This window comes from Dermacentor andersoni, chromosome 4 (genome assembly GCF_023375885.2).
Source record: "Dermacentor andersoni chromosome 4, qqDerAnde1_hic_scaffold, whole genome shotgun sequence".
Classification (NCBI taxonomy): Eukaryota; Metazoa; Arthropoda; class Arachnida; order Ixodida; family Ixodidae; genus Dermacentor; species Dermacentor andersoni.
Window position 1 is genome coordinate 145,316,415 of NC_092817.1, and position 13,338 is coordinate 145,329,752.

At 42.9% G+C, this 13,338-nt stretch overlaps 1 protein-coding gene across 1 annotated transcript in view; it reads right to left on the reverse strand.

Moving 5' to 3' along the window:
• The window catches only part of LOC126537738 (MAM and LDL-receptor class A domain-containing protein 1-like), a 199,570-nt gene that overhangs the window by 95,530 nt on the left and 90,702 nt on the right, over positions 1–13,338 (reverse strand). Inside the window, exons 27-36 of the mRNA XM_072287645.1 lie at positions 13,136–13,261; positions 12,381–12,528; positions 8,794–8,905; positions 7,882–7,978; positions 7,290–7,340; positions 6,001–6,081; positions 4,203–4,408; positions 3,593–3,686; positions 872–1,117; positions 57–188 (exon numbers count right to left, since the gene is read on the reverse strand). Of these exons, the coding sequence (XP_072143746.1) occupies positions 57–188; positions 872–1,117; positions 3,593–3,686; positions 4,203–4,408; positions 6,001–6,081; positions 7,290–7,340; positions 7,882–7,978; positions 8,794–8,905; positions 12,381–12,528; positions 13,136–13,261 (1,293 nt within the window). The remainder of the gene's footprint in view (positions 1–56; positions 189–871; positions 1,118–3,592; positions 3,687–4,202; positions 4,409–6,000; positions 6,082–7,289; positions 7,341–7,881; positions 7,979–8,793; positions 8,906–12,380; positions 12,529–13,135; positions 13,262–13,338) is intronic.

A 13,338-nucleotide genomic window follows, 5' to 3' on the forward strand; every position in this document is an offset into this window, starting at 1 on the left:
TCTTCTCGGCAGTAATAGTGATAAAACAACTCATGCAATTTATCAGCCTTGCTCACCGTTATTGACGTAGTTGAACCAAAAACGCATGGTGCAGAGCTTGTCTGTGTTCCTGATCATCGGAGAAATAATGGCGGCTTGACCAGTTAGCTGAGATTTCGTGAGGTTAGAGTATAGCATCAGGTAATTCCCTGGAACATAAAAAATAAACAAATTTGCATGGTAGATTAAGCTGTTCTTACCCGTAACAGCATTCGCAGTGCAAAAAAAAAAAGGAAATATAGTCAGGAGCCACAGGAATGACGAGAAAGAAAAGCACAATGCACAGCTTACTACATGCATTGTAACAGCACAATAACCACAGCAGGTTAGCCCCATGAACACATTGTGTTCGTGAACAAAGATTCAAAAACGTAAATCTCCCGGTTGAATCCATTGTCTAGGTTAGTTGCTGTATTGAAACTGTAGAATTTCTACATAGAAGTCACACGTTCGTTTTGTTGTTAGCGCAAATTTAGCTTCAGTGAAGCGGTGAGCCGCTGAGATGCAAGGTTTGTTTCCTCGCCTGTGGAGCGCCGAAATACAAGATAAGAAAAAACATATACCTGACTACTCTCGTTTCCAGATATGTGCAAATGAATAACTATAATTGTGTGTTTTCCGAGCCTCCAAAGTATATTTCCTGTGGCGAATTGGGCGTGTTGGTACATACTGGAAAAAGTGGAAGCGCAAAAAAAAGAAAAATACGGATGAAGACCAGACTACAAGGACGCGAGCGTCGTCTCGTCTCCATCCTTTTTTTTTTCTTTTGCTCTGCCGCCTTTTCGAATATGTAATTACTGTACTTGCCATGCGCACGTGCACGGTTACTGACCAGTGTGCCTGGTGTCGGCTCCTATGCGCGGAGAACCGGATACATATCCGATGCGCTCTCGGCGCCATGCCATCGTGTCACCGTTGCGATACCAGTTGAGATTCCATCCACAGGTGCCTTCAGAGAAGTCGCACTGGCCGCAGTTTCGCTCGTCGGCACCATTGCGGCAGTCGACCACGAAGTCACACACACGCTCCACGAGCACTGTTTGTTTGTTGCCGCAGTCGAACATCTGCGTAGACCGTCCTAGAGAAACAGAAAGCTTAACGTTTCTTTTATAAAAATATTTTCCAGCTTTTTCAACTTGAAGATATCTGGAACGCGAATCAAAGTGTATTATAGTGATGGCTACACCTTCATGTTGAGTAATTTTATACCGTATACCAGGGTAATACCCGACAATATTACCTAAGTATAGGAGCCCACTTGGCGAGTTCTTTTGACAGTCGCATCAAGTAATGGCATAGGTAACAGTTCGCGGGATCTGTGAGCGTGTTTAAAACTGCGTTCTTGCGCCCTCTGACGAAGCAAGCACCTGATGTCGAGACATGACATTGCACATGCGAGTCCTTTCGTGCTTCCGTTCCTGACAATACCCCACACCAGGCGCTTGCTTCGTCCGAAAATGCCAAAATGTAGTGTGGCACTCGCTCTGAGTTCACAAAAAATTTTGCCATCACTTCCACAATACTTTAGGGACATTCTTGTAGTGCCTAATTGATCTCGTCAACAAAAAGAGAAGTACTCATGGGTATTATAAATCGCTGCCTTGGCCTTTCCTCTCCGGAAACTAATATTTTTGCAAGACATTTATGGTGTTTACACATTAATACATGTCTGCAGTACACATTGGTACACGTGTCCTTTCTTTTTTGCAATTGTGTGGTATCAGCAATACCCGTCCATTATCATCCGGTTTAAAAACTTGTGCATGCGAGTTTGCACAGCTAGCACGCGCTGTTGGCAGCTGCTTGAGGCGGTAAGAGCAACGAGCTATAAGGCAGACCTAGAACGTTCTTAACATGTATTCTCACTACCTCTACTGCGTTCCACAAATCACACTCAACGCAGTGGAGGCTATACAAGAGGTTCGCTAAAAAAAACTTATCACTCCGTGCATTCTGTCCATTCTTCGCTGCGCGCCAACTGCGTTCGCTAGCGCAAGCATGCACCTGATGCTCCTCGCGGCGGGATGCAAATAAAAAACCAAAAAGAACAACAAAAACTTTAAAAAAAATAATCTATGACAACACATTAGTAGCCGTATACCACAGTGTGTTTGTGTCTAAGGATTTAAACTTGTTTCATTCAATAGTGAGCCTATATAAAAAACAGTTGCGCACATCTGCGGTCAAAAACATCAACCACATCCCACTGCGAACGAAGCCACTGCAAGAACTCTCTCTAGCCTCCACAACGTTGGCTGCTATGTATGGAACGGAGTATAACGGTCCAGGCAGGCGTATGTGTGTGTGTGTTTTTGTGACTGCAAGGGCCTTCATTGATATGTTAGGTAAGAGCGCCAGCCACATGCGATGTTTTATCGATCGTGCGTTATGATGTGACGACATACATATGTTTGAGACTTTGATTGAGTAATATTTTGTCCGGCGTTTCTACAGATTGGAGCTGCAAGTTTATAGTCTTAAAGTCCGCAAGATACAATGGCTTTGACATTTGTGTGTAATGTCGAGTTACGGATTAATTTTGACTAGCTGTCGTTTTTTAGCATGCTCGCAAAGCTTGTTACACCAGCAGTTCTACATTTCAGCCCTGTTGAACGTGATCGCAGAGGCTCGGAACCGAACCTGCTGTAAGTGTCGGCAGCGCGCTAAACTAATGGACGGCCTCAACGGGCCATAACTTGTTGAACGTGAACGAAAAAGATGACAGCCACGCGGATACGTCAATACATATGTCTACTAAATGTCTTCGTTAAAAAATATTTTATTATTCTTCTGTGCAACCAACCTCGAACGTACTCGATGGTCTTTCTAGAAACACTTTCTATTGCTGGAGTTACATCTTCATTGATATAGATGTTTGCATCCAACGCAAACATTTATTTGCATATCGAGTAGAAAAGAGCATGCGAAAAAGGGAGAACATAGGAGTTAGAAGTCCTCCGCAATGAAACTGTCGAAACAAAGTTCATTGAAGTATTACTAGTGCAAGGATTGTGTACTACAAAAAATAAAGACGAGTAATAGTTTGACGTAATAGCTCTGCGGAAACCCGCAAGGTAGAGAGAAGTAATTAATTAAAGGAAAATGAAACATCCACCCAATCGTTAGCTACGATTGTGTGGCTGTCTCCAATTCCCTTTATTATCGAGTAACAGTTGTTCAGTATTGATAATAATATCAGCTAGGTTTTCTTCTACGTCATCAGATATACGTGGCTGACACAATGTACTATCGAGGCAGCTAGAGATGAGATTTACTTAGCATGGTTTGATGCACGATTCGCGCTATATGTATGCATATTGTCTTTAAGGCCAACTTCTTGTACAACAGAGCAATAAAAGAAAGCGAGGAGAAAGAATACAACGGAGTAGCATTTATTAATATGCAAACAATATTTCCTTGCAACGTGCCGAGGACAATTACATTATGCTCGATATTTATTTTCCTGCACAGCCCAACAATCCAGGCAGGTTTAAGCGTCCATCACTTTCACTAGGAACAAATAAGCTTTTCTGGAAGCCTGCGTCTCACTCACCCAGTTCGTCGCAATGGAGCTCGTTTACGAGCACATCATCTATGGCCACAAAACCGCTTGGGTTACTGCCAGATACAGCTCCGACTGCATTCATCTGCGAAAAACAAAGCAAATCCAATGAATGACGTACATATGCTTTTTTTTGCCGTTTGCTTCGCTACCACCCCTCCAAAAGCATTTACGACAAACGAACAAAGCGGCTGCAAGAAATATACCTGGCTAATGCCAAGTTCAGAATTTCATTTTGCCCCCGTGCAAAACATATCACGAAAATGTAGCTAGTATAAACAAAATTTATGTAGCTTCCGTTTAGGTGTTTTGGCTTTATTTGCATCCACAGATACCGTGTTCTATAGCTTGCTACAATGCATGACGTAGGATGATCCGCGATAAGATGAATGGATGCGTAGTGCAAACAATGTCAGAGGATGTATGTGCACTATACTCCTTTGCCAAATTTATTGTTTATACTTTTCAAAGCCAGGAGGCAAGTGCCTCCATTTATTACTGCTTTTTATCATCGTCGTGTTCTAAACTTGGAAAAGTTACCATGAATCCTTACATGGTTAAGTAGAAACTGTAAAGGAATAACGACCTGCCAATTGCTTACCCAGCCCGATGGATACGAAAACTGTTGTCGTTTCCAGACTCCCTTTGTTTCTTCCACTGGATTATCTTTGAGCAGCAGTTGGACGCCGTCCGTCATGGCAGGCAGGTAGTACCATAGGGATGCGCAGCGGTAGCGTGTCGTGTCCCGCAACACTAAATTGGAGTGATTCCCTGTGACGCCGAGACTTTTGTAGAGCAGGTAGTAACCTGTAAGAAGTTGAGGGCCCGATCGCTTAAAGAGGAGAAGCTTTTGTTGCAAAATCTGTATAATGGAAATATGAAGGCTCGCGAGGGTATAGAAATAGGCCCGAGCTCAACTTCGAGCAATGTGTCAACTTTCTAATGGACAACATCAATAATCTTCCCCATGCCAAAGCAAGTATAGAAAATAAATGGTGGGGTGGTCCTAAACAGGGTGTTTCACTGAACACTTTCAAAAATCTTTAGATGTTGCCTGTGGCAGATATTACAATTCTAGTTCACGAGCTGGTCTACTCAAACCGGCAGAGAATACCTGCACAAAAAATTGAGATGAGAATTTCATTAATTATTAGAAATTCACTAATTATGTTTTAACTAATTAAATTATGATCCATATTGCAATTAACAAATTTTAGCCGTGGAGTTCGAAAGGCGGATCCACTTGGAACAAATTTTCAATATGACACCAGCTTCGAGATATATATTCCAGAAGTTTGCAGAGAAATGTACTGGCATTCCAGTTAACGTGTTAAGAAAACGTTGTTTCATGCACTGAAGCACACAAGTAACTGGAACGCCAATGCATTTCTAAGCAAAGCTCGGAAATTTATATCTCGAAACTGGTGTCGTCCTGAGAATTGGTTTCAAGTGGATCCGCCTTGGGAAGTCCACTGCTAGAATTTGTAAATTGCAATATGGGTTATAAGATAATTAACTAACAAGTTAATTAGCAAATTCTTGTTAATTACACGATTTTGTATCTCAATTTTATTTTTCAAGTAGTGTCCGCCGCTTCGAGTAGACCGCCTTATAAACTAGAATTGAGCTATTTGCCACAGGCAACCTTCAAAAAACTTTGAAAGTGTTCGCTGGAACACCCTGTATATAATATGACAAAAAGCCATGCTATTGCGTAAATCGAGATGTGCTTTTGGGAAAATGTCGCCAGAACAGATGCCAGCAATGGAAAATTATTATATCGGATAGAGACAAGGATGTAGAAAAATTTATGCATCCCGCGCATAGATGTAAGGGTTCTATGAATATGTTTCTCTTAAGGAACTGCCTTCCTCTAGAAATCATCCCATAATAAATACATTATTTCGCAGTTAAGTGACTAGGACTGCAGCCAAAACCAGAGAGCTTTAGCGTGTCCCGTATTCCGGCTAACGGGGGCGGTTCAGGTGGATTACACAGTGGGCCGGAGCATAAACTTGAGCGATCGGAGTGGTTACGCCACCTGGTGGCACAAAGCTCAACCACAACGACAAAGAGCTAACATTGCAGTAAGCAAGCATTTTCTACTTCGCTACTGGTGTAAATTGTTGGCACCGGCGCAATCTTGAACACGATTACGCCGCTGCCGAAAACTGACACGAGCGGCTCAATAGGACACACTTGATAGCTGCACTAATAAATCTATGTTTGGCTTGTTGAGGTCTACGCCACCAGGTAGCGTCACCACTCCCGCCGCTTAAGTTTACGATTCCACTGTGTAATTCACTCAAACAACCAGACTTTGCCGGAATACTGGACACGCTAAAGCTCTCAGTTATAACAGATTTAATTGACGTTTGGAAGAAGTCATATGAGCTCACCATCTTCCGTCTGCGTCGTATGGTCACGGGGAAGTTGAGGAAATGATCCAGCCCTCTGGGGCTCAAAACTTGCGTCATCATCTTGGTGAAACATCGAAAAAAAAAAGAAATTTCAGGTGCAAATCATTTTACGCTAATTTTTATTTTTGACCACCTGGGGTTCTTTAACGTGCACCTAAATCTAAGTACACGGGTGTTTTCGCATATCACCCCCATCGAAATGCGGCCGCCGTGGCCGGGATTCGATCCCGCGACCTCGTGCTCAGCAGCCCAACACCATAGCCACTGAGCAACCACGGCGGATATCGCTAATTGCATTGACATGTGAGGCAATGATGTCGACCTTGTAGCAAAAGTCAACTGCTTTAATGTCGTTCGCTCGATGAGCAATAATGTGCTCATAAGCTGGCGAGCCACGGTTCCGTGAGACATCGTAACTTTTCTTAACGCTCACATGAGCTTTTATCTAAAGCTCAACAAAATAGTTTACCACGAGCAGTGAGAGCTCAGGCAACACATTTCCTTGTTGATAACTTGTTCCATGTAAATTATTATGTGTTATACTGAAGCTGCCACTTCAATATGTCTTTACGCGAATGACTCCTTCAGACATATGTTTCCACATATGATTTTGGTGCTATTACTCGGCCACAATTTCGAGAAACACCTTTCATAAACATGAAGTTGTTCACATATAGATTTCTTTATCATGTATGTGCGAGATTTCTTATCAACTGTGTGACTGCACGGTTTAGCAAGGGCTGCGTTTTACTTCAAATAGGACAGTTGAAATATCGCTAGTTGTGCGAGTAACGTTATTATCAATAATTGCGTGAGCATTGCAATTAACAAAGTCGTATGTCGGATCGAATATCCTGTAGTGAACTGACATAAATTTCTTTACCAGCCTTCTCCATGTTGCGCTTTGTAGCATTACAATAGTCCTGCAAAGTAAAGATTGGCTTCGCAGCTAGCTTAATTAGGTTAATTTGACTCTGGGTAATTTGATGCCGGTGCCAAATTACCGGTGCACTGGTGTTGTTTGGCATTAAAACATTTGCACGCACGCCCACTGTTAAGTCGCACCCTCGCTTACATTACATTGCGCTGCAATTTTTCTTCCCCTCAAAAAAAAAAAAAAAAGAAATTTCTGTTTTGTGCGGTGACACGCCGTCTACATGCACCATAAAATTATGACGATAATATTATTCTCAAGCAAACGTATTGCATTCAAGAGGCTGAATAGTGAATAGAGTTCCAAGCATTACGAGTAACAAAAGCTTACGTACCTCTATTTAAGACAAGCCAGGGCAAACATTCTTCTTCAAATGTGCAGAATTCTGTGAGGCCAAAATAAAGCACATTGCAAAGAGAAGAGCTTGTATGAAGTGTAAAGGCCACGAGCAGAGGAATCACACACACACACACACACACACACACACGCACGCACGCACACAAACACACATACACGCATGAGCGTGTCATGGCAATGATATACGGATAACGCACTTAACATTAGCCAAGCTTATCGTTTCTTATCGTTTATATTAACCAATATGATATTGGTTAAATGAGAACTATAAAATTTCGAAAGACACTCAAAAGAAGATAAGTGTGCTTTAACGACGTTGATGTGCAACGCAAGATTATCCGACATGCGTCACTGCTAGAAAGACGTGTTCCTTCATTCTCAATAGACAGACTTGACACCTCACTGGCGTTCATCATTTGAATATCTAATCTGAAGTTCAATCGGCACAGCACTTCACGTTTTACACATTGTCGCAGATCCACAATTTCTTGTACTGCTGGTGTTTGGAAAGGGTCTTTGTTACGTTGTAATTTAAAAATTTCTAATGTCGCTGCTCTTCATCAACTTACCGTATTTTGCACATTCACCATCTGCAAACTCGACGTCGTCAATCATGACTCCGGATTCACGCCTCTCGTCTTCAGCTGCGATCACTTCAAGCACGAGCTACGGAAGGAAAGGCACAGGATTACCCTCTTGTCCCCTAGTTCACACGTACCGTCGTCTTTTTGCCAACGTTGCGGCTGTCATTTCTCATGGCGCTGCCCTTTTCGCACTTATCAGCATGCCTAGAAACGCCTGTGTTGGCCTCGAGTTTCCAGCCATATTTGTGTGTACCGGTAGCTTCCACCGCATTATGTACATTTATTTTCAAGTCTAACGGTAAGCTATCAGCCACGCATAGTGCCCACTATATGCAGTCCAAAGTAGTCTTATTCATCTGGAAATTTCTTTCTCATAATCCGGGTGTGGGAGAATTCTCTTCTGCGGCCTTTATTGGCACCGAGCGACAAGCCTTCCAAATAAGGCGAGCCCAACTACCATTAGCCGTGAACCGGTCATACGCGTTTCTCTGCTAGAACTCTTCGATGTGCCTTCGTTCCCGACTGCATCCTTCATACCCGACAGTGTCACTTGCACGATTGGTCAGGACAGATAATTACGTAGACACACAAAGATAAGTACATAAGTGCACATCAAAATTTCCTATACTTATTATCAGAATTGTTTATTCTACCAAAGAAACTGCCTAGATCTGTGCATGTTTTTTTTCTTATAGTTTTGTGACACACTATACTCTAAATCATAGTTGGCTGGTAAAGCAACACGTATTGGCCGTCGTTTACAGGTTTACAGGTTGATTGGGGTTTTGGTACAACCAAGCAACAATTTACTTCGCAAGTTGACCGAATTGTTTGAAGGTTTAGTTGAACGGAATGCTTGCACTTCAGTGCAGTATTTCGGGACGCTTTGTGACTCACGTTCCATTTCCTTTTGGACTTGATGGTAAGTGTGCGAACGTTCCACCAGTCTTCTTCATCCCTTGTGCTTACGGAGAGTAGTGGATCTCTCATTGCAGTCTCCTTTGTGAACCTTACAGAGGACGCAAAGGAAAGCATAATGCATTGAGCTGCACTTGAAGGCAACGCTAAAACAACGAGCTTGCTCAGGGTCATCAGTATGGACGAAATGGAAACCTCACCAGACACTTCACACCTACGCGATGTGCTTTACATTAGTTGAAAGAGCACCGAATTCAATTATGCAATTAGCAAACTGCGATAGTTCATAAGGATAGGTACCAACCAATCCTGATAGGCTATCCTGAGCAAAGGTGCTATGACAATGAGAAGTGGTGGTTATTTCATATAAAATCAGTGCAGTAGGGTTACAAAGCCAGTATTCATCAAACTTCTGTCACATCAGGGCAGTTCCGTATTGGACAGTTTTCAGGCATGTGCCTCACATCATTGCGATGGGCTCCGCAACGAAAATTAAAGCATAATAATGAAAAATTACCGACGGCACTATGTAAAAAAATATTCTGGGGTTTTACGCATCAAACTGCAATATATACCTGAGGTACGCCTTAGTGAGGGACTCCGGATTAATTTTTAAATCTGTGGATCTGTAATGTGAAACCATGTAAGGGCGTTTTTGCATTTCGTCCACATCTAAATTAAGCCGCCTAAGCCCGGATTTATTGGTGCAACCCCATAGCCGATAAGCCACCTTGACGGGTTTACGTGAGAAAGCTATTGCGACCTGGGGCCCTGTAACGTAAAACTATTCCAATATGTTTTTATTCCAATCTCCTGACGTCAAACTTGCGCTACCGCCGACGCAAGCGTCGGGCGGTCACTCGCAAGGTTGTCTGAACAGACCAATCAAACGCTCTCTCCGTTCATAGGAGGTAACACTTGTTTGCTTGAAAAACAAATAACATTGGCTACACTGAGCAGCTTGTCTTATCTAATTGGCTGACGAGAGACGAGGAGCACGCTCAAGTGTAAAAGGATTCAACGGGGACAAGCCACTGCACTGAAAATTGATGACGGGATGAAAAGGGTGGTGTCGTCGTTTGTGATTGGTCTGCTTTCCTTTACTTAGCTACGGTGGCTCGTCGACAATCGCGGCGGCATGCAACGGAAGCTTGAGAATGACGCAAAAATGGATCCTGAGCAAAAAAAAAAAAGAATTGGCAGAACGAGGTCGTAAACGTGTCGAAAGTGCTCGAAAAGGTTACACGGCCACGTAAAAAGATTTATTACACGCAAATAAACCCATGCTTTCCGGCAGGTGCAAGTTGCCAATGCCAGAGTGATCGGCGGCGGCCATCTCTTATTCCTTTCCGAACGGGGTAGCTTTCGGCTATGCAGAAGAAAATTCAGTTTTGTTCGGCATATTAATGCTTCTTTAACGCATACACGTCACTTTGACGCGGTGACTATTTGTGGTTTTGTGACGTCGCGTGACAGGCAGGTAAAGTGGGTGTAGCCAGAAAACTTTTGACCAATAGCCAAGGGCTAATGGCGGAATGGCGTCGAATCAGAAATAACTATTTTTTTTTTGACAAATCATGCATAATTAGTGTGTATACGACATATCAGAAGGGGAGGTATCGCGGTGTTCATGAAGTCGCGTGACAGACAGGTGAAGTGGGGGTGGTCCAAAAAGTGTTTGACCAATCGCGGAGGGCTGATTGCAGAACTGGAATAGAAAATTTTTGAATAGTGTTACGTTATAGCGCCCCAGGAAAATTCCGATTTTGCGAAAATTTATTACAAAACACGCTACATCCCCGTTGCTTTTCGGTGGTCGCGGGATGTGCCTTCCGTTTGGTTGTTCCTTGAGGACTAGGAGGACGCATGCGCTTCACGTCGCATAACACAGACATAGATGCAGCCAATGACTTGATAAGAAGTGATGACGGGTTATATCGGTCTCATCACGGTCGATAGTGAATCCACGCGCATGGATATGGTGCTAAAAAGCGATAAGGGATTATGGTGGTCGGATCAATTCTCATAATTTTAATAAGCACTGATAACGGTTGATAAGGGTAGGATCAAATCTGATTAGGTTGATAAGGAGCGATAAGAGTTGATAAAGGTCCGATCATATCCGATAAGGTTGATAACGGCAGTTGAAGATTGAAAAGGATTGAATTGATTGCGTTAAAATTTATACCAACCGATAAGGGTTGGTAAAGGTCGGATCCGATCCGATAAGATTGATAACGACTGATAAGTGTTGATATGCTTTATACTAGTCGGATAAAGTTTCAAAACATTGATAATGACACCGGAGCGCATGGAGATCAGCAAGTGTCACAATGCTTACGCGTATTTAGACAACTCCCAGAGTACTTTATTCATGAATTTTATCAGAATTTCTCTACCTTCAGTAGGATGTAAACGTTCACTGGAAGTACGCTGAAAGCAGCAATAGGTGAAAGTGATAGCGATTATACGCCGGCATTGGTGGGAGGCAGACAATTAGGCCGCTGCTGTGATAAAGTATCATTTTGCTTACCAAGTCGCTGTTCCTCCGATTCATGTCTTCCGAAGTGTTTCATTATTTCTACAATATTAGCTAGGTGTTTTCGTGTTTTCTTGCGCAACTGCTTTGGTCATTAATTAACCAGTCAGTGTTTTTTAGCCAAGCGAACATTATTTTTCGAAATCGAAACGATGCTTTTACACATTAAACGCAGTTCAACGTGTGACCGTAGCTACCCGCGTGTAAACATTGTAGCGCTGGCATCCATTTACTGCACAACAAGTCGATCACATATTGTATCTCACATGGAGACCACACCACTCTGGGTAATTACTCTCAAACTCGCGCGCGTGCAACAGCATGCTCGCTGTCATGCATTGTGGCACTCGTGTGCCGCTCGTTGCCGTGGGCTTCTTTATTTCGTAATATGCGTACAATGAAGTGCAAGCGTCTAATAATTTGCGAACTGTGCAGTTCTTAATAACAGCCGATTTACGTACACTAATCTCATATACAACATACGGGGTACCGATATCTCACCACCAGCTACCACACCACTTACTGGTTTTTAAGACTTCCTTTGCGAATTTAAAATTATAATTCCTACTAAATCTGTGACAGCGTGCCACAGTTTATCGCTACAAATTGTTACCATTTCATTTCCATAAGCATACCACAACTTATTCTAGCCAGTTGTCAATCCTATTAAATAAAATTTTAACATCTATTTTCCTACTTCAGAAAGCACCTTCGCGGCTCTTGTAGCTTCAAGCAACGCTAAATACCGATTTGCGCCTATGACACAATAAGTACAATACGTCCGCTCCAGTATTATTTCTGCCTGAATTTAGTTCAAGACAGCGTGCTTCAATCGCTAATATATCGCACTCCAGCCGTCAGCGTTTTTCTTTTTATATTGTAGCTCGAAAGCTCATACCTAGCTATATTCGGAATTTCTAGGATACCACTTAGCTGCAGGATGTTATCCATGATTTGGCTGAGCACGCCAACGAAAAATTTCCCAAACACTAAAGTTGCTAAGTGGGCAGGTTTTAAGGTTTCATACCTGTACACGTTTAACTGGCTTGGTACGCCACGTCCTTTCCACCAGAAGGTGACGCAGGTTGCTTCTGTGGGTGGCCGTGTGGCCATGAAAACTCTGGACACTGGGTGGTGCGAGCGCACTGCCGTTGTATTCAGGTAGAGGTAGTAACCTGCGTGTCAGGTGCATGTTTCGTGCTTTGCCTCGTTTAACACTACTGTTCTCAATAACACCGAACCAAGAGCCAACAGCAAAAATCCATCTCTCACAGAGCAGCTTTAGACACCTGTAAAGCCACCGGACTGTTTGCTGACAGTTATGACACTTGCAATGCCACTCTGTCATTATCATCATGGTGACAAGAGTGGCGTTCTGCATGCCACAACAATCAGCAAATATACGTTCTGGATATTACCAAGTGTTTTGGCGCTGTAATACAAGCCAACTAAAATCTAGGTAAAGGCAACAATGTTTTCAAATAATGTATTACGACGTTACGGCGCCAAATTGATCGTATATTCTTTTTCCAGGAAGCGCAGCGATCAGTTATTCTATTCATAAACGTAAACCAGGCTTCGGGAAGACTCAGAAATTTCTGAGCAAGGAAAGTCTAGGGTTTGGGGTAATTGGGTTATTTTGTAGGTGACTTCATGAAATAAACCAATTTTTCTAGAAACCTAGAGCTGTACCTCGGTTGTTCTTCACCAATCCGTACCTATGTTTTTGCATGTGTTGATGGCTGTTTTTCTCGTGGACAAAAATGATAAAGAAACACTTACCTTTGAGATTCTTGAGAGTGTTGTCGGGAATTCCTATTTCCTGTGCGATGAGCGGTATCCATGGGGTAAAACTGCCGGCTCCTTGGTGCATAGGACACGAATATGCCGGCTCAAAGGGGCAAAAGTCTGGAAAGCGTGTTGTGAGAGTTTGCTTAGCTGGTGCGCTGAGCCGTGGCGCAAGGGCAACGATAGGTAATTACAAC